Source organism: Hyperolius riggenbachi, chromosome 12 (assembly GCF_040937935.1).
Source record: "Hyperolius riggenbachi isolate aHypRig1 chromosome 12, aHypRig1.pri, whole genome shotgun sequence".
Classification (NCBI taxonomy): domain Eukaryota; kingdom Metazoa; phylum Chordata; class Amphibia; order Anura; family Hyperoliidae; genus Hyperolius; species Hyperolius riggenbachi.
This window is the reverse complement of record NC_090657.1, coordinates 225,527,719-225,549,131: the sequence shown is the minus strand read 5'-3', so window position 1 is coordinate 225,549,131 and position 21,413 is coordinate 225,527,719. Positions and strand designations below refer to the sequence as shown.

Below are 21,413 nucleotides of genomic sequence, written 5' to 3'. Positions count from 1 at the left end.
TTCACCAGAGCATCACCTCCCACAATCCTCCACTTCACCAGAGCACCACCTCCCACAATACTCCTCCTCACCAGAGTACCACCTCCCACAATCCCTCACTTCACCAGAGCACTACCTCCCACAATCCCTCACTTCACCAGAGCACCACCTCCCAAAATCCCTCACTTTACCAGAGCACTACCTCCCACAATCCCTCACTTCACCAGAGCACCACCTCCCACAATCCCTCACTTCACCAGAGCACTACCTCCCACAATCCCTCACTTCACCGGAGCACCACCTTCCACAATCCTCTACCTCAGAGAACCACCTCCCACAATCCCTCACTTCACCAGAGCACCACCTCCCACAATCCCTCACTTCACCAGAGCACCACCTCCCACAATCCCTCACTTCACCAGAGCACCACCTCCCACAATCCCTCACGTCACCAGAGCACCACCTCCCACAATCCCCCACTTCACCAGAGCACCACCTCCCCCAATCCCTCACTTCACCAGAGCACCACCTCCCACAATCCCCCACTTCACCAGAGCACCACCTCCCACAATCCCCCACTTCACCAGAGCACCACCTCCCACAATCCCTCACTTCACCAGAGCACCACCTCCCCCAATCCCTCACTTCACCAGAGCACCACCTCCCACAATCCCCCACTTCACCAGAGCACCACCTCCCACAATCCCCCACTTCACCAGAGCACCACCTCCCCCAATCCCTCACTTCACCAGAGCACCACCTCCCACAAGCCCTCACTTCACCAGAGCACCACCTCCCACAATCTCCCACTTCACCAGAGCACCACCTCCCACAATCTCCCACTTCACCAGAGCATCACCTCCCACAATCCTCCACTTCACCAGAGCACCACCTCCCACAATCCCTCACTTCACCAGAGCACCACCTCCCCCAATCCCTCACTTCACCAGAGCACCACCTCCCCCAATCCCTCACTTCACCAGAGCACCACCTCCCCCAATCCCTCACTTCACCAGAGCACCACCTCCCCCAATCCCTCACTTCACCAGAGTACCATCTCCCACAATCCCTCACTTCATCAGAGCACCACCTCCCACAATCCCTCACTTCGCCAGAGCACCACCTCCCACAAGCCCTCACTTCACCAGAGCACCACCTCCCACAATCCTCTACCTCACCAGAGCACCACCTCCCACAATCCTCTACCTCACCAGAGCACCACCTCCCACAATCCCTCACTTCACCAGAGCCCTGCCTTCCACAATCCCTCACTTCACCAGAGCCCCGCCTCCCACAATCCTCCACTTCACCAGAGTACCATCTCCCACAATCCCTCACTTCACCAGAGCCCCGCCTCCCACAATCCTCCACTTCACCAGAGCACCACCTCCCACAATGGGCTTCAAAAGAGCACCAACTCTCACAATCCCTCACTTCACCAGAGCTCCACCTCCCACAATCCTCCACTTCACTAGAGCTCCACCTCCCACAATCCCTCACTTCACCAGAGCACCCCCTCCCACAATCCCTCACTTCACCAGAGCACCACCTTCCACAATCCCTCACTTCACCAGAGCACCACCTCCCACAATCCCCCACTTCACCAGAGCACCACCTCCCACAATCCTCCACTTCACTAGAGCTCCACCTCCCACATGCCTTCCTATCACCAGGAACAGGAACTGTACATTACAAAAGGTTTATCACACTTATGGGACATCCCCAGGGCGTTATGAGGCCTGCTTCAAGCGTGCACCATGGCTGGTCACTACAGGGAGAGCCCCAGCCACCATTGGATGGGTCTGTAGTGTGCCCTGTGGGTTTATTTCTCATAGGCAGAAGCCTTACCAAAGATTCTGAACAACAATGCAAGTCTTCTCCAAATGTACCCCTGCCCTCCCCAATGTTCTGCACACATCACCGTCACAGGAAGTATTACATAACATGACATGACATCGAACAATCAAATGATAATGTAACAAGAACATAAGGGAATAAAAGCAGCAATCCAGACAATATGCATTTCCACATCACCAGCCAAAAGACCCTACAAGAGACATCATGGCAGAGTTAACAGGAAAGAAGCAGTGAGAATGAACATTTAGGTCCATGTGGCCATTTTGTGAAGGTCACAAGTGTATCACCCAATGATTTGGTCCTGCAATGTCCAGAAAGACGGATTGCTGCTTTTCAATAAAGCTGGAGGTCACTCACCATAAAACCTGTAATATGTGACGAATACCGTCCCTGGTCAGTGAAGATACAACAGCAGACCCGAGGCCAGGACTGGACTACCTGAGGCTTTCACCACACCCCACTCCTAGTTAGGAGAGCATGATGGGAGCACATGACCATGGTCTACACGCCTGAGGCTTTCACCACATACCCCTCCTAGTTAGGAGAGCATGATAGAAGCACATGATGATAGTCTACACGCTAAATGCTCGGGCAACACAGAAGCCATCACACAAAGGCTCAGTGGTTTTCATTGGTCAGTCCATCAACTAAATGGAGTGTGTGGCCACATGCTTTGTGTCTACAGAACGGAATCCATCCCAGCTGTCAGGTATATTGGTCCGAGATGAAGTCCAGCTTGTGTAGAACTTCAGCTTCCAAGGGACGACTTCAAACCACATATTTCCTCTTATTTTATGGTGAGTCTTTTTAAAGTGGACCTGTCAACATTTTATTTCTTTAAAGAAAACCCATCAACCAGCTCAAAGAAGAGAAGAGGTGCAGAGGTGCCCTCACAGCTTGTAAAATCGATTGAGGAAATAGAATTAAAAGACTCCCATCACCAAAGACAAATAAAGAGATTGTCCACTTATTAAAAAATTCAAGAGCCAAAATCCCTGCCACAGTGGCAATATGAAGTGTAGCCCACACTATTTCCAACTTCCTTCCTCTCCTCTGTAACACCTCAATCTTATTACCCCACTCCAATCTTATTATCCTTAACATAAAACATTAACCAGCTTTGTCAGTTAATAAGTTCACACAGATCATTTAAGCTAACCCTGTGCCCTAGAGCAGAGTCTACTGAAGTCCACACAGATGACCTAAGCCAACCTTCTACCCCACATATGAGGCTACTCGGAAGACCTAACCAAGCCTCTACTCTACAGATAAGTTTACACTGATTATCTGAGCCAACCCTCCACCCTACAGCTGAGTCTACTGAGGTCCACATGGATTACCTGAGCCAACCCTCTACCCTACAGATGAGTCTACATGGATTATCTGGGTCAACCCTCTACCCTACAGATGAGTCTACTGAAGTCCATATGGATGACCTAAGGCAACCAATTTTCTACCCTACAGATAAGTCTACATGGATTATCTGAGCCAACCCTCTACCATACAGATCAGTCTACTGAAGTCCACATGGATGACCCAAGCCAACCTTCTACCCTACAGATGAGTCTACAAGGATTATCTGAGCCAAGATTACCTGAGCCAACCCTCTACCCCATAGAGAAGAGTCTACTGAAGTCCACACAGAAGACCTAATCCAACTTTCTACCCTACAGATGAGTCTACATGGATTATCTGAGCCAACCTTCTACCCTATAGATGAGTCTACACAGATTATCTGAGCCAACCCTCTACCCTACAGATGAATCTACATGGATTATAGGAGTCAACCCTCTACCCTACAGAGGAGTCTACAAGGATAATATACGAGTCAACCCTCTACCGTACAGATGATTGGTACCACAGTCCACCTGAAGCGTTAATGGATACTGCTACAGGAGAACCACGTTTGGCTGAAGAATTTTCTGCATAAGTGGACATGCCCTTTAAGTAAGAAGGAACAATAATAAAGTTGATATTGCTTAGCCAGTTAATGCAACACCTCATCCTCTTATCAGTATAACATGTCCAATGCCCTGGATCTGTCTCTCCTACACTGGGTAATGCCAACAGCCTGAAGTGACCAAGGACAAATAGTGGATAATGGCACATGTTGCTGACATACAAAGCAACAGGAGAAGCCACCTTGTCACCAAGTAATCATTTTACAAAATTAGAATTTAACTGACTGCGATATACCTTGGTGAGCTCCACCTTAACCAATGTATAGGACTTGGCCCCGCCCTTCGCTCCTCCCATAAAACACTGGGAGGTGAAATCCAAAACAGCACAAGAACCATTCTGCCTTCACACAAACTTGTGTCCTTTTACAGATGTCAGCAACCAATCAGATGGCTGCTTTCAATACCCATCATGCACATGAAAGAAATCAGAGGGATCTGATTGGTTACTTCAGGTACCTCCCCCTCCTGCTGGGTTAATGGTTAGTTTCTCTGCCCATCATTTATTAGCATGTGAAATAGCTATATAACTGGAGTTTTATAGATACTGCGCATCTCCCAATCATGGCTGCTACCTGACTGGTGGAGAAGGGGCAAGACAGGCTGATCTCTGTCTCTGACGGTAAATGGGGGCATACTGATAAGGGAATGGTGTGCATTACTGGAGAAAGCCTTGAGAGTCGCTGAACATGGCAGGCGGGACAGGTCCACTTTAACCAGCGGTTAGTGTCAGCGAGAGTGGATACATTCCCAATACCAAGATGGAGGTGACAGGCTGGAGAGAAATAATGGCGCTCTTACTTTGGGCATTGTCACAGAAGTTTATCTGAAGGCCTGAAGTAAAAAACACAAATTCTGACATTATCCAATCACAGTGCCACAAACATTCACAATATCATTATAACAGCATTATACACCTGGGAGTCACCGCAACACTCCTGCCCAACCCTGACATGTCACAGCATATAAAGGATCGCCGCGTTTCCTCGCAGCAGCGCAGTGCTGGCTCATCAACCCCACCAGGACAGACTACATGGGGGTTGTATGTTCTCCTAGTATGTGTGTGCTTCTCCCACGGGTACTCTGCATTCCTCCCACACCCCAAACATGGATTGCTAAATCACTTGGCCTTACAGTATGCTGGGATTAGATTGTGAGCTCCTCTGAGGACAGTCAGTGACATGACTATGTACTCTGTACAGTGCTGCAGAAGATGTCAGGGCTATATAAATAAATAATAATAATAATAATAATATGGTAGGACATTAGACTATGACCATGGTAGGAATAGATTGTGATCTCCTCTGAGGACAGTCAGTGATATGACTATGTACTCTGTAAACTGCTGCAGAAGATGTCAGTGCTATATAAATACATAATAATAATATGGTAGGACATTACACTATGACTATGGTAGGATTAGAGTGTGAGCCCCTCTGAGGACAGTCAGTGACATGGCTATGTACCCTGTAGCATACTGCAGAGGATGTCAGTGCTATATAAATACATAATAATAATATGGTAGGACATTAGACTATGACTATGGTAGGGATTAGATTGTGAGCTCCTCTGAGGACCGTCAGTGACATGACTATGTACTCTGTAAAGTGCTGCAGAGGAGGTCACTGCTATATAAATACATAATAACAATGTGAGACCTTCTTGCTACAGGATGCCTCCGGGCTCATGGTGGCGGCCATGACATGTACTCTTTAGCTCTATGTGAATAGCCGGGATTCTATATAAACAGAAGCCCCACATTTCCTGCTCAGGGTGAGTCAAACACCTCCCCGCACTGGTACTGAATGAATGATCGCTGGGACTCCCGTCAGATGATCTGCTAAGCCTTGCTGGGTGAGATAGATGCTGCCAGCAGAGCTCTGGACAGCGTTTTAGGTGTCAGGAGTAGAATTACACCAGAGACAGGTTTCTTCCACTTACTGGAAGGTAAGAAATGTCTCCATGGCCACCACCCAGCTGACATCCTCCTGACTCATGTATGGCAGCTGTTCTAGAGAAGAGCATGTTTGTTGCCCAGAGTAACCTCTCTACAGTCCAGATGTCACAAGCTCATTACAGAATGTGAGGAAGAGGTGACATATTTCTTGTGTTTGGTCACATACTTCCACAGACTACCAGAGCCCAGGGTGGCAGGAGGTGCCAGGTCACAGTGATACAGAGGAAGAAGACTGGGGACATGAGGGCACACCAGGGCTACTACAAGGAGGTAACAAAGAAGACATGGCGGTCCCGGATCCAGGTCTAGGTCAGGAAACAAACGGGAAATAAGGTGCACCTCCCACCATAAGCCTGGTACACACCTTGTGTGTTTGGCCAATAATACCTCCTCCATGTTGGCCCTCATGCCACATAGAGGAGGTACATTTGGATGGGTGTACAAGCGCTCAGTGTGACATGGAGGCCATCACATGAGAGTAAAGCAGGTGGCTGGGGAGCTTGTGGCCTCCGGGTGGCACAGGTCAAGGATGGATGGTCAAGGGCATGCAAATAATACCGAGAAGATGATGTAGAATGTTGGCGCAAGTTTATGTAGCCTGAAAATGGACCAATCAAATGTCGTTGTGGTCAATTGTCAAGCTTTAAAAAATGCCACAACATCATAATCCTGCACAGACTCAGAATTATTTGCATATCGCTGCCCATACCCTGAATACAGGAAACAGGCCGGGTGACTGAAGACCATCAGTGGCCTCCCTGTGACACGGAGATCATGGCACCACAGTCATGAAGGTCACACAGCGATTACAACAGGATCCTCCAATCCCAGGCAAGGTGCCTCATGGTGACACAGACCCAGCGTTCTGTCCCCAACATCGGACGGAAAGACAAGGGACCCTTCTGTACAGAAACCAGGCCATGTGTCCATGGACAACACGACATTCCTGGAGCCTGAGATAGAGAAGGTCTAGATCATACATGGAAGTCAAAAGGGAGAGAAGGAGAGATATACAGGGATCGGGGTGTACAGAGGAGGGTGTATATCAGATATACAGGGATCGGGGTGTACAGAGGAGGGTGTATATCAGATATATAGGGATCGGGGTGTACAGAAAAGGGGGTATATAAGGTATGCAGGGATTTGAGGTGTACAGAGGGGACCGTGTATATTAGATATGCAGGGATCTGGGTCTTCAACTAGTGGGATGAGAATCAAGCGTGTGAGGGCCGTATCATGTCAAACAGATTGTGTAAATTTGGAGGAAATTCAAGAATACCCCGAGGTGGTCAACCATCACAGGTAACTCCAGCTGCAAGGCGTGTAAAAGTCCAAGGGGCTACATGGGAACCCTGGATAACTTTTATGCCGTGAAAGGTCTGTCTCACACTGGTGAATTTTGATGTCCACCATCAGAAGAACAGGAAAGGGGTGTATGGAATGGTTGCAAGGACAAAGCCACTGTTCTCCCCAAAAAAATATTGGTGACCATCTATAGTTTGTTAAAGATCATGTGGGCAAGGCAAAAGGATACTGGAGGTATGTTTTGTGAACAGAAGACAATGTCAGGCCTACCAGTAATGTCTTCTCCTAGATTTGAAAGGACAGCACTCTTGGCAGATGACCTCTTCACCCCACTTGGACAGAAAGTAGGTTAAAATATTCAAATTAGCCACAGGATATATATGTGTCGCCATCCCACACACTTTCAGTCAACAGGAAAGATGACACCTCAAGATAATGCTCCAAAAACAAAGAAGGGCGGCTTGTTAGGGTGTCGTCTTTCTGTCTCCTGGAAAAGATGTTACCGGTAAGTCTGACGTTGTCATTCCTGGGTCATCTCAGGACAGCACCCATGAGATGGTAAACAAGACTACTACATCAGGGAGGGGCAATGGTTTGCAACACTCTGTATGCAAATGTTAAGTCTGCGCTGGCAAGAACATTTAGTCTGTAGAATCTTACAAAAAGGCTTTTATGTTCCTCCAGGAGGCAGCCTTGCTCATCTCATCAGTAGAGTCTCCAGACCACTCTGCCCATGACCAAACAGCTCCTGTCCAATGACTGACCATGCTGTTCACCCTGTAGCTTCTAAGCTAGTGAAATCAACACAATCGAACTAGCAATGGTGGCTTCTGAAGTTTGATTGGTTCTTGAATTTCCAACAATAAGAACTAGCAAGGAGTCCAGTCTCTTCCAGAATGCTGTAATCTCCTGGAACCAACTCACATAACTTCTCTGTAACCTGGATGGAGGAAACATTCCAGTAGGAAGTTTTGAACCACTTTAAGTGATGGCTAACAAGGTACAATATTCTACTGGAAACAGAGTGGAGCTGTTGGGTCTATGAACTCTACTCTTTGAGTCCGCCAGGAGAAAAGCGCGATATAAATGTTATTTGTCTTGTGTTTGTGTACTCTGTATACAGTTGAAATGATTCTGAGTAACCATTATATTTGTAGTGGTGTGAAGACCGTCCTCCCTCTCCAATCCTGGCATCACTGAGTCCATGGAGCAGAAGTAGCGATGGTAACAAAGAAGCTGAGTATACCTGCTTGAAGTCCACCTCTTCCCGTTACGTCCCTGTTTTTTTGGGGGGTCCTGACAAGCGCATTAAAAGTTTCTATTCCATAGATTCCATATTGGAGTTAAGTGGGGAAATGAACAGAGTACAGAATGACTCACCTGAAGCAAATGCTAACCAGTAGAGTAGGGTGGTATATCCAGGGGTATCTGCAGAAATGGGCATGTAATGGTTCCAGCCAAACCCTTATGGCTCTAGTGACAGCAGCTGTTGGCTTTAAATTTAAAGAAGATGAGGTTCCAGCCTTTCTTAAAAAGTGTATTATTCATCCCTTTATCCAGAACTTCTTATAAAAGTTCCATAATCCATGAACAGGATATTTGATTTATATTAAACACTGAAGTGAGAAGGATCAGGAATATGACTAGAGCCAATACTTCTGATCTACACCTCTGAACGGATATCTTTTTGGCCAGAGGTTAGGCAAGAAAACTCCCTTCTCAGGAAATGTCCACTTACTCGCTATAAGTTATAAGTTCTCATGAACCAGAATAAATGAATGAAGAAAGAGCTTCTGATGAGTCACGTAGTGACGAAACATGTAAGGCGGGGCCTAACGCGGAAGAGACAGCACGATCACACACACGGCTCGGCGGGGTCTCGCAGCTGGGAGGCTGGAACTGACTGAGCGCGCGGCGGTCGGAAGTCCACCAGAGCAGGGGGATACCTGTGCCAGCCGGCCAACATAGCGGGGGAGAGCCCGCGTGAAAAAAACTCTACGCTGTTTTTACTTCATGGAAATTGTAAGTGCAACTGATTTTTAAAGGTTTTATTAAAGTAACAGTATTACGCTATGTGGAGTTTTTCTTATTGAGGTTTTAAGGCTGAGGAAGATTAAAGTATATTAAGGCCGTTTGGACTTGGACTAAAGTTTTCCGATGTGGTGAGGGACGACCCGGTGACTGTCCCAAGGCTTCCTATGACCTATGAGTAGGTCCTAATATCTGGTGAGTGTATCTCACAGGGGTGTGGTGACGGCTTTTCATCTGTTCCTGAGAGGAGACTTATAGCCACCTAAAGGACTTGAACTCACTGTGCTGCTGATAGCATACATGCTGGAAAATATCGTGGAGCGAGTGATGCTATGTGTATAGATCCTTGACTCCTGGATTGGAACTGTGTGCAATTTGGGAGCATTGTCCCCGCAACCTGGAACATTTGTTTGTTTATACATGCTGTTGATGACTATGCCTAGACATATAGATTAATTTCCATCCGCACCTTAGAATTGAGCAGGCGAAAGCCAGACACTTTGCTGGCACTGTGAGCGCCTACCTCTGGCATTGCTACAGAATAAATGAATCTTGGACCTCGGCAAAGTCCTAATACATCATGTCTAGACATGATGTATTAGGCTGATAAAGATTTTTTTTCTTCTGTTCTCTCCATAGTGGAGTGCACGACCCCAAGAAGATTGCCCAGATGAAATGGAAAAAACACACACAAGGAGGGTCTTCTTCTGAAGAGGAAATGTCGATTTCACACTTGGATAAACCAGAGTCCTCTGCATCTACGGTATCTCACATCCATTGAGCAGGTCCTGAAGGGAAGGGGAGGTGGATATAGATGTGCCACTGCAGGAAACTGAATTCAAATCTTATCCAACCGATTAAGTTTTGTAATCCTGTTGGAGACTCCTCCTAGGCTCTCTGAAGCAGTGGGAATCCTGATGGAACACAGTACAACTTTTGAGGAGGAGGAGACAATGGGAAGCTCTACAGGATCCAGAGGCTTCCCTTGTCTTAGTTTAGCATTTCCTTTTTGACGCGAGCTTCAGTTCAGGTACGCTTTAAGCCAAACAATCTTGTGAGACAAACATAATGTCCCACCACAACAACATAGGAAAATTGTAGATGCAGCAATATGTCAGAGTGACCCTGTAGCCTGTCAGTATGTCTGATCTATGCCAGTCTGAGCTCATGGTCCTCCACAGTGCCCTGCACACGTGCGAGTCCACATTCCTGGTTTCAACGGCGGGTCTCATAGTGGACAGGCCAGTCCCCAGTCATCTACCAGAAGAGTCCACTATGGTGCAAGTTCGGGAAACACCTGCATTTCCCACAGCCGCAAAGTCCCAGCCCAGATCCATGAAGCATAGTGGGAACATATACCGGCTCCTAGTACTCCTGCCTAACCAGACGAGCACTCTACAGCCTAATAATTCTACTCCTGCATGGTCAACAAATGGGGGTGACCAATTAAAATCTTTCTTCCTACTTCATGAGGGGTTGTCCCGAAAGGCCCTGAAAAATAGAACTATTTGCCTTATATGTGGAACTGTATCTTTGGAGAAAGAAAGACGCTGCATTCCAGCATAGGGATCATATCCCATCTGTGAAACATGGTGGCGGGAATGTTCTGGATTGGGCCTGTTTCGCTGCATCTGGGCCTAGACAGCTTTGCCATCATTGATGGAACAATGAATTATAACAAAGAACATCAAGATATCTGTCCATGAACTGAATCTTAAGCGACAGCGGGTCATGCAGCAAAACAACCTTCCTAAATACACGTCTTTCCACCAAAGACTGGTTAAAGTGAACCTGAGATAAGTGAAAGTTTTATACATTCCTGAGGTTTCCTCCAGCCCCATTCAGGCTGATCCCTCCCTCGCCATTCTCTTCCGCCTTCTGGATCCTCCGCTACAGCTCCCGGTAATTCGGCCAGTCGGTGCAGAACTCTCCCGTCTACTGGAGTGCAATAGGGCGCGTATGGCAGGGCAGCGCATGTGCAGTAAGCCCCGACTTGGCAAACTACTGGGAGCCGTGATGAAGTATCCAGAAGGTGAAAGACAACGGTGAGGGAGCGATCAGCCAGGAAGGGGCTGGAGGAAACCCCATGTATGTATAAAACTTTTACTTTCACAAATCTCACGTTCGCTTTAAAGACGAATAGTGTAAATGTTCTGGAATGGCCAAACCCAAAGTCCTGACCTCAATCCAATTAAAATGTCAAGGAAAGACCTAAAGTGAGTGGGTTCATGGGAGGAAATCCACCAATTAGGGTTGGTCAATAAGATGCAAATACTGTAATTCCACATTGATACAGAGTGATGCAACTTTTTGTAGCTTGAAAATAGACCAATGGCATGAAGTGAAACCAAGGTGAGATTTGATTGGTCTATTTTCAAGCCGCATAATTCTGCGTTAACTCTTGCATTATTTGCATCTCTCAAGCCGAAGCTGTCCTGTATGGAGAATGGGCTGAAACGTGCAGGACGCAATAACAGACACAGCAGAGATTGTGGCATAAGAGGGTTCCACCAAATACCGAGAGCACCATTCTCTTACGTGTGCCGCATGCAGATAGGTTACTAGATCTTTATCCAATAAGGAAATAACCAAATACAGTTCAGTTTCAACTGTTTAACTTGGTTTGCGTCATCTATTTTTTAGGACTTATTTGAAAATCAGCTGATGATTTAGGCCAGGCATGGGCAAACTTGGCCCTCCAGCTGTTGAGGAACTACAAGTCCTACAATGCATTGCAGGAGTCTGACAGCCACATTCATGTCTCAAAAAGGCAAATGCATTGTGGGATTTGTAGTTCCTTAAAGAAAACCTGAACTGAAAATTAAAAGTCAAAATAAGCATACACAAGTCATACTTACCTTCCATGTAGTCTACTCCTCAGTGTCTTTCTCCTGTCCCGCGTCCTGTTTGTCCTCTGTGATCAAGGGAATTTTCCGTCCTCCATTTTGAAAATGGCCATTACCCATAACAGCTTTCTGGTCAGCACACAGTTAAACTGTAACATCGCCCACTTGAGCCATAGGGAAACATGGACATTTACTTGGTACATCAGTTTTCCTCTCAGCTATAACTGACAGCAACTGAGATTTTACTGACAGCAACCGATATATTTCAGATCTGACAAAATATTGTCAGAACTGGAAGGGATTATTGTCAGAAGAAAATGGTGAGCTTCTGAGAGGAACTGATGGCAAGGTAACTATGTAATGTGCATTTGAAGTTACCTCATGTGTTTATTTTAAATATTTTTACTCAGTACAGGTTCTCTTTAACAGCTGGAGGGCCAAGTTTGCCCATGCCTGATTTAGGCCACTTTCAGTTCACAAACTTTCAAGTAGCGCTGTATCTATAGAGGAACCACTGGCTGAGGAACTGATGAAGGCCACAGGCGAAAGCACAGGCAGTAAGCACTGACTATAGGGAAAGACACCTGACCATATGGCAGCCTGTCAGATCTGCTCTACCAATGCACCTGCCCTTTCCCACCTAGAGGCAAACATGCCTCAACATGCAACAGATGAGGGAAGGCTGGTATCAGCTGAAAACACAAATACTGCCCCATACACAAGCAAGATGAAACTTGGCTGATAACAGACGAGAATCAACTGCGTGTACACCAGCCCCTGACCCCCTCAGCCAATGATGCACCAGGTGGATCGCTTCAGCTCAGCAAAGAGCATTTTCTCCCCACTCACTCCTCGTCCGCATGACGTCACACATGCAACGGCCCTCCGCCCCCCATTGAATAGCAAAAGAACATGTCGCTAGCCTGCAGGCTAGCAATAGGTAGGAACAGCCTCAGCCCTGCAATGTTGCCAAGGGTTTGGGTCCCGCTCTCCGCTGGGCGACATGCCCCATACGTGTGTATAAGGTTTAAGACTTGACCCAAGCTTAGAAAGGTTGGCAAAAATCAGGTTTTCAAATGACTGTCTGGAAGAACCATCTTTTGGGGGATGTTTGAACGATGCTGCCTGTACGTTCCAAACTCGCCGAACTGTGGATACAATGCAAATCCTAAAAATAGTTTTACATTTCCTTGAAAGTGTGTTGATTAACACTTTAAAGACCCCAGGAGGGGGGACGACTCTAAATATGAAAGAATATGATCTTGCAATGGACGTCAAAGAAAAAATTCTGACTGGAGAATCATGGAGTATATTTCTGAAAAACGGACAAAAACAGCTGTTTAAACGCTGAACGGCGCTGACTGCTGATCCCTATTCAAGACCATCTCGACAAAACTCAACACTGTAAGTAAGCAGCAATCACCGTGTAAGACAACCTTTTAGCGCTGAGGATTAACCTTTTCAAGCAATGTCTTGGCGGACCATTCCTAGTTAAAAAATCCTCCTATTGGCAGTGTCAGTGGCTGTTCTGCTGCCTCGGCAGGTCTAGGAACCATGACCTCCAGGACCACCATGGAGAAACCAGAATAACCTTCACCTGTTTTTCCTGAGAACTTCCGGTATTAGCTGAAAAGATGCAAAGGGGGAGCTGCAGTTATGGATGCACCAAAGCAGCCAAGCCTTCCACTGAATAAGAAGAAATGAAGATACTTGTGTTTTAAAGGGGGGGCTCATTGTGGCCTTACAATGTTTTATGTAACATTCCTGATTTAATATCTATTGTAATTCCATGATTACAGGTCTGAAGATCCACAGCTATGCTGAGAGAGCTCTTGAGATGAAATGGCATGAAGACGACAAGTGGTTTGTCCAGGACAGGATCTCCATGGTCAATGTCTAGTCAATGGTCAATGTCTAGTCAATGGTCAATGTCTAGTCAATGGTCAATGTCTAGTCAATGGTCAATGTCTAGTCAATGGTCAATGTCTAGTCAATGTCTAGTCAATGTCTAGTCAATGGTCAATGTCTAGTCAATGGTCAATGTCTAGTCAATGGTCAATGTCTAGTCAATGTCTAGTGATTTGAAGCCCTTGTCTAGAGATAATGGTCAATGAGATAAAAACTGTAAGATGTAATAATTAACATCTCACAGGTCATCTCTATTCTTGTCTCGCCTTGTTTGTTTATGTATGCCACTGTCCTCCTTTCACCTGACAATATGATCTCTTCTTTTTCTTGGTCTCGGGTCCACAGGAGGTTCCAGGAGTCCACCATGTCCTTAGTCTGCTCATCTTCAGCAAACTCTTTGCAGGGTTTCTTGTGCATCATCTTAAGAAGAGGCTTCCTTCTGGGGTGCCAGCCACTTAGACCCCTTCAACCTCTGCAGCAATCCTGCCAGCAGTCATATGTCTATTTGCAAAAAAAAAAAAACAACCTCCGGATATGATGCTGGGCACATGCACTCAATTTCTTTGGTCGACCATGGCAAGGCCTGATCTGAGGGGAACCTGTCCTGTTACACCGCTGTATGGTCTCTGTGGCCTTGCTGCACTACCGAGTCACATGACCCCTGTCACCACTAATGAGTCACATGACCACGAGGAGGGAAAATGTCTGATTGGGAAGAATTTTGACATTCCTCACTTAGGGTGTACTCACTATTGTTTCCAGTGGGTTAGACATTAATGGATGTGTTCAGTTATAATATAGGGGAGGGGGTATAATATATATATATATATATATATATATATATATATATATACATACACATATATATATATATACACACACATACATACATACATACATACATACAATACAGTACAGACCAAAAGGTTGGACACACTTTCTCATTCAAAGAGTCTTCTTTATTTTCATGACTATGACATTGTAGATTCACACTGAAGGCATCCAAACTATGAATTAACACGTGTGGAAGTATAGTACATAACCAAAAAGTGTGAAACAACTGAAAATATGTCATATTCTAGGTTCTTCAAAGTAGCCACCTTTTGCTTTGATTACTGCTTTACACTCTTGGGGGGTACAGTAGTCACATATAATATATATAATATTACCGAGAGGCAGAGGTCAATGTATTTATAGAATATAATATGGGGTACAGTACAGTCACATATAATGTACAGAATATTACAGAGATGGGGAGGGGGTCAGTGTGCAAGTATAGAATATAATAGGAAGGCGGGGGGGGGGGGGGGTAGCAGTGAGATAGCAGTAGGAGGTGGAGTGTGTATAATATTGGAGGGAGGTACAGCAGTAGTAGGATAGGGGGTAAAATGTTTAGAATATAATATGGGGATACAGTCACATATAATGTATATAATAATAGAGAAAGGGAGGGTGTATATAGAGAATATAATATAGGGGGGGGGGGGAGAATTACAGCAGTGATGGAAACAGTACACATACACACATATCTATATACAGTATAATATAATATTACAGAGATGGGGAGGGGTCAGTGTATACATATATATGGAATATAATATTAGGGGGGGGGTGATGGTAATAGAGGGGGGGTACATCACAGTACATACACACATATCATGTAATACAGCACAATATAATATTATTACAGAGAGGGGTCAGTGTATATATGGAATATACTATAAGAGGGGGGTAGAGCAGAGATGGTAATAGAGGGGGGTACAGCACAGTACATACACACATATCATATAATACAGTATAATATAATATTACAGAGGGGGAGGGGTCAGTATATACATATATATAGAATATAATATAAGGGGGGGGGGTGATGGTAATAGAGGGGGGTGCAGCACAGTATATACACACATATCATATAATACAGTACAGTATAATATAATATTATTACAGAGAGGGGTCAGTGTATATATGGAACATAAGGGGGGGGGGGGTAGAGCAGTGATGGTAATAGAGGGGGGTGCAGCACAGTATATACACACACATATCATATAATATACAGTACAGTATAATACAATATTACAGAGAGAGGGAGGGGTCTGTATATATGGAACATAAGGGGGGGTGGAAGAGCAGTGATGGTAATAGAGGGGGGTACAGCACAGTATATACACATATCATATAATACAGTATAATATTATATGATATTATTAGAGAGATGAGGGAGGGGGAAGAGCTCACCCTGCATGCTGCTGACGGTGGGGCTGTGCGCTGCGGGGCTCCCGGCTCCTCCTCCTCCGCTCTGCCCGGGGTTGGAAGTCGCCATTGTTAATATATGAGATTCCTGATGAAGGCTGCAATGCAGCAACCCCCACTGCGCGCCCCTCCCACCGGCTCACTGACGTCATCCGCCCCACCCCACGACCCCGCGCACCGCCACACCTACTACCCTGCGTCTACCTGCCCACTGACATCAGTACCCGCCCACCTCTACGTTCGGGGAAACCTCTCCACCCACTCATCATCGACACGCCCACTACCTTGCGTCTACCCGCCCACTGACATCAGTCCCCGCCCACCTCTACGTCCGGGAAACCTCTCCACCCACTCATCACCGACACGCCCACTACCCTGCGTCTGTCCGCCCACCATAATCAGTCCCCGCCCACCTCTACCTCCAGGAAACTTCTCTACCCACTCATCTCCGACACTGTCCCCGCCCACCTCTCTTATGTGTTCCGCCCACCTCCCTGGCGCTCTGCAAGCGCTGCCACGCCCACCTCTCTGATAACCTGCCGCCTGAAGCCCCGCCCACTGCTCATAGCGAGCTACAGCGCAGCGCCTGCACTGCCTAAAAATCCCTCATCTTGCATGAGTCATAATCCCTGATCTATTCTACACAGGCAGCCCGGACTGCAGAGACAGCAGGGAACCCCTCACTCTGCATGAGGCATAATCCCTCATCTATTCTACACAGGCAGCCCGGACTGCAGAGACAGCAGGGAACCCCTCACTCCGCATGAGTCATAATCCCTCATCTATTCTACACAGGCAGCCCGGACTGCAGAGACAGCAGGGAACCCCTCACTCTGCATGAGGCATAATCCCTCATCTATTCTACACAGGCAGCCCGGACTGCAGAGACAGCAGGGAACCCCTCACTCCGCATGAGTCATAATCCCTCATCTATTCTACACAGGCAGCCCGGACTGCGGAGACAGCAGGGAACCCCTCACTCCGCATGAGGCATAATCCCTCATCTATTCTACACAGGCAGCCCGGACTGCAGAGACAGCAGGGAACCCCTCACTCTGCATGAGGCATAATCCCTCATCTATTCTACACAGGAAGCCCGGACTGCAGAGACAGCAGGGAACCCTTCACTCTGTATGAGGCATAATCCCTCATCTATTCTACACAGGCAGCTCGGACTGCAGAGACAGCAGGGAACCCCTCACTCCGCATGAGGCATAATCCCTCATCTATTCTACACAGGCAGCCCGGACTGCAGAGACAGCAGGGAACCCCTCACTCCGCATGAGGCATAATCCCTCATCTATTCTACACAGGCAGCCCGGACTGCGGAGGCAGCAGGGAACCCCTCACTCCGCATGAGGCATAATCCCTCATCTATTCTACACAGGCAGCCCGGACTGCAGAGACAGCAGAGGGAACCCCTCACTCTGCATGAGGCATAATCCCTCATCTATTCTACACAGGCAGCCCGGACTGCGGAGACAGCAGGGAACCCCTCACTCCGCATGAGGCATAATCCCTCATCTATTCTACACAGGCAGCCCGGACTGCGGAGACAGCAGGGAACCCCTCACTCTGCATGAGGCATAATCCCTCATCTATTCTACACAGGCAGCCCGGACTGCGGAGACAGCAGGGAACCCCTCACTCCGCATGAGGCATAATCCCTCATCTATTCTACACAGGCAGCCCGGACTGCAGAGACAGCAGGGAACCCCTCACTCCGCATGAAGCATAATCCCTCATCTATTCTACACAGGCAGCCCGGACTGCGGAGGCAGCAGGGAACCCCTCACTCCGCATGAGGCATAAACCATGATCTATTCTACACAGGCAGCCCGGACTGCAGAGACAGCAGGGAACCCCTCACTCTGCATGAGGCATAATCCCTCATCTATTCTACACAGGCAGCCCGGACTGCAGAGACAGCAGGGAACCCCTCACTCTGCATGAGGCATAATCCCTGATCTATTCTACGCAGGCAGCCCGGACTGCGGAGGCAGCAGGGAACCCCTCACTCCGCATGAGGCATAATCCCTCATCTATTCTACACAGGCAGCCCGGACTGCAGAGACAGCAGGGAACCCCTCACTCCGCATGAAGCATAATCCCTCATCTATTCTACACAGGCAGCCCGGACTGCGGAGGCAGCAGGGAACCCCTCACTCCGCATGAGGCATAAACCATGATCTATTCTACACAGGCAGCCCGGACTGCAGAGACAGCAGGGAACCCCTCACTCTGCATGAGGCATAATCCCTCATCTATTCTACACAGGCAGCCCGGACTGCAGAGACAGCAGGGAACCCCTCACTCTGCATGAGGCATAATCCCTGATCTATTCTACGCAGGCAGCCCGGACTGCGGAGGCAGCAGGGAACCCCTCACTCCGCATGAGGCATAATCCCTCATCTATTCTACACAGGCAGCCCGGACTGCAGAGACAGCAGGGAACCCCTCACTCTGCATGAGGCATAATCCCTCATCTATTCTACACAGGCAGCCCGGACTGCAGAGACAGCAGAGGGAACCCCTCACTCCGCATGAGGCATAATCCCTGATCTATTCTACGCAGGCAGCCCGGACTGCAGAGACAGCAGGGAACCCCTCACTCTGCGTGAGGCATAATCCCTCATCTATTCTACACAGGCAGCCCGGACTGCAGAGACAGCAGGGAACCCCTCACTCTGCATGAGGCATAATCCCTGATCTATTCTACGCAGGCAGCCCGGACTGCGGAGGCAGCAGGGAACCCCTCACTCCGCATGAGGCATAATCCCTCATCTATTCTACACAGGCAGCCCGGACTGCAGAGACAGCAGGGAACCCCTCACTCTGCATGAGGCATAATCCCTCATCTATTCTACACAGGCAGCCCGGACTGCAGAGACAGCAGAGGGAACCCCTCACTCCGCATGAGGCATAATCCCTGATCTATTCTACGCAGGCAGCCCGGACTGCAGAGGCAGCAGGGAACCCCTCACTCTGCATGAGGCATAATCCCTCATCTATTCTACACAGGCAGCCCGGACTGCAGAGACAGCAGGGAACCCCTCACTCTGCATGAGGCATAATCCCTGATCTATTCTACGCAGGCAGCCCGGACTGCGGAGGCAGCAGGGAACCCCTCACTCCGCATGAGGCATAATCCCTCATCTATTCTACACAGGCAGCCCGGACTGCAGAGACAGCAGGGAACCCCTCACTCTGCATGAGGCATAATCCCTCATCTATTCTACACAGGCAGCCCGGACTGCAGAGACAGCAGAGGGAACCCCTCACTCCGCATGAGGCATAATCCCTCATCTATTCTACACAGGCAGCCCGGACTGCAGAGACAGCAGGGAACCCCTCACTCCGCATGAGGCATAATCCCTGATCTATTCTACACAGGCAGCCCGGACTGCAGAGACAGCAGGGAACCCCTCACTCTGCATGAGGCATAATCCCTGATCTATTATATACAGGCAGTTTAGACTGGAGAAAGCAGAGTACCCCTCACCCTGCATGAGGCATAATCCCTGATCTATACAGGCAGCCCAGACTGCAGAGACAGCAGAGAACCCCTCACTCCGCATGAGGCATAATCCCTGATCTATTCTACACAGGCAGCCCGGACTGCAGAGACAGCAGAGAACCCCTCACTCTGCATGAGGCATAATCCCTTATCTATTATATACAGGCAGTTTAGACTGGAGAAAGCAGAGTACCCCTCACCCTGCATGAGGCATAATCCCAGATCTATACAGGCAGCCCAGACTGCGGGGAACCCTGTACCCTGCATGTAGCATAAACCAAGACTTCTTTTATCTGAACTAACCTGTGTGCGCCCTGAGTAAGCCACAAATCTTTTACCAGTACGGTGATTGATCATACTTACGTTTTAAAGCTTAAAATGTATAACTTGCCAAACGAAATACATGGCGTCGACGCTATGAACTCCCTGCGGTCGGTACTATGTTGTATAGACAACACGAATCCGAAAGAAAAGGGTGGAAGAGCATCTGTGCTCTAACTTCAGGAAACAGGTGCACTCAATGTATTCAGCACATGAGACAGGTGCAGGGGCAAACCCAGAATTGTCAAAGGGGGGATTCCTGAAAGGTCTCCCTCAGCCACACACAATAGAGTATAATAATGTGGTAGGACATCATGCTTGGTAGGGGTTGCTCGTCGGATTCTGCGGAATTGAGATTTCCGCGATTCCGGCTGGAAATTGGCAGTTCCGTTCCGGTGAGCCAGAACGGAACATCGATAGCGGTAATCGGTAAATAGCGGAATTTCTATGTGGAATTTCATCATAATTTTTTGGCCAATCAAGAGCCACGGAACAATTAAAAGCCAATCAGAAGCGTTTAAAAGCTGCATTTACTGTTAGGCAGAATTTTTAAGCCAATTTAGAAGGATCGGAAGGGATAGACCCATCACAGAAGCCAACACGCTGATTTCTGCATTAAAATCGGAATTTCAGCACCAATTAGAGTCTTAATAAAAACCAACCAATCCACCCATTTTGTATACAAGAGAGCTGTGACTGTCACAAAGCTTGTGGGTTTCAGTCTGGTGTTGGAGAGAGGAGAGACAGACCCATATTAGTGGTTTCAACATAAAACATAATATAAAACAATAATATATAAAACAAAATATATATAAAACAAAAGTCTTTTTAAAGACTGTGAGAGAGAATTAGACTGAGTGTGAGCTATTAGCAGTAGAGTTGGGCCGAACGGTTCGCCTGCGAACGGTTCCATGCGAACTTCAGTGGTTCGCGTTCGCGTCCCGCAGGCGAACTTTTGCGGAAGTTCGGTTCGCCCCATAATGCACCATGAGGGTCAACTTTGACCCTCTACATCACAGTCAGCAGGCCCAGTGTAGCCAATTAGGCTACACTAGCCCCTGGAGCCACTCCCCCCCTAATAAAAGGCAGGCAGCGGCGGCCATTACGCTCACTCGTGTGCCTGCGTTAGTGAGAGTAGGGCGAGCTGCTGCAGACTGTCTCTCATAGGGAAAGATTAGTTAGGCTTAGCTTGTTCCTGGCTGCATACCTGTTCTGTGAACCCACCACTGCATACCTGTACTGTGAACCCACCACTGCATACCTGTTCAGTGAACCCACCACTGCATACCTGTTCAGTGAACCCACCACTGCATACCTGTTCTGTGAACCCACCACTGCATACCTGTTCAGTGAACCCACCACTGCATACCTGTTCAGTGAACCCACCACTGCATACCTGTTCAGTGAACCCACCACTGCATACCTGTTCAGTGAACCTGCCACTGCATACCTGTACTGTTCAGTGAACCCGCCACTGCATA

General features: G+C 47.8%; 1 protein-coding gene across 3 annotated transcripts in view; it reads right to left on the bottom strand.

Annotated features, from left to right (window-relative positions):
* The window catches only part of MAP2K4 (mitogen-activated protein kinase kinase 4), a 59,895-nt gene extending 43,659 nt beyond the window's left edge, over positions 1 to 16,236 (bottom strand). For 2 of the 3 annotated variants that reach the window (XM_068263809.1, XM_068263810.1), the window contains exons 1-2: positions 16,080 to 16,236; positions 4,596 to 4,628 (exon numbers count right to left, since the gene is read on the bottom strand). In XM_068263809.1, coding sequence (XP_068119910.1) covers positions 4,596 to 4,628; positions 16,080 to 16,164 — 118 coding nt within the window. In that variant the 5' untranslated portion in view covers positions 16,165 to 16,236. The remainder of the gene's footprint in view (positions 1 to 4,595; positions 4,629 to 16,079) is intronic. The other variant, XM_068263811.1, reaches the window with a different exon arrangement.
* Positions 16,237 to 21,413: the final 5,177 nt, after the last annotated feature.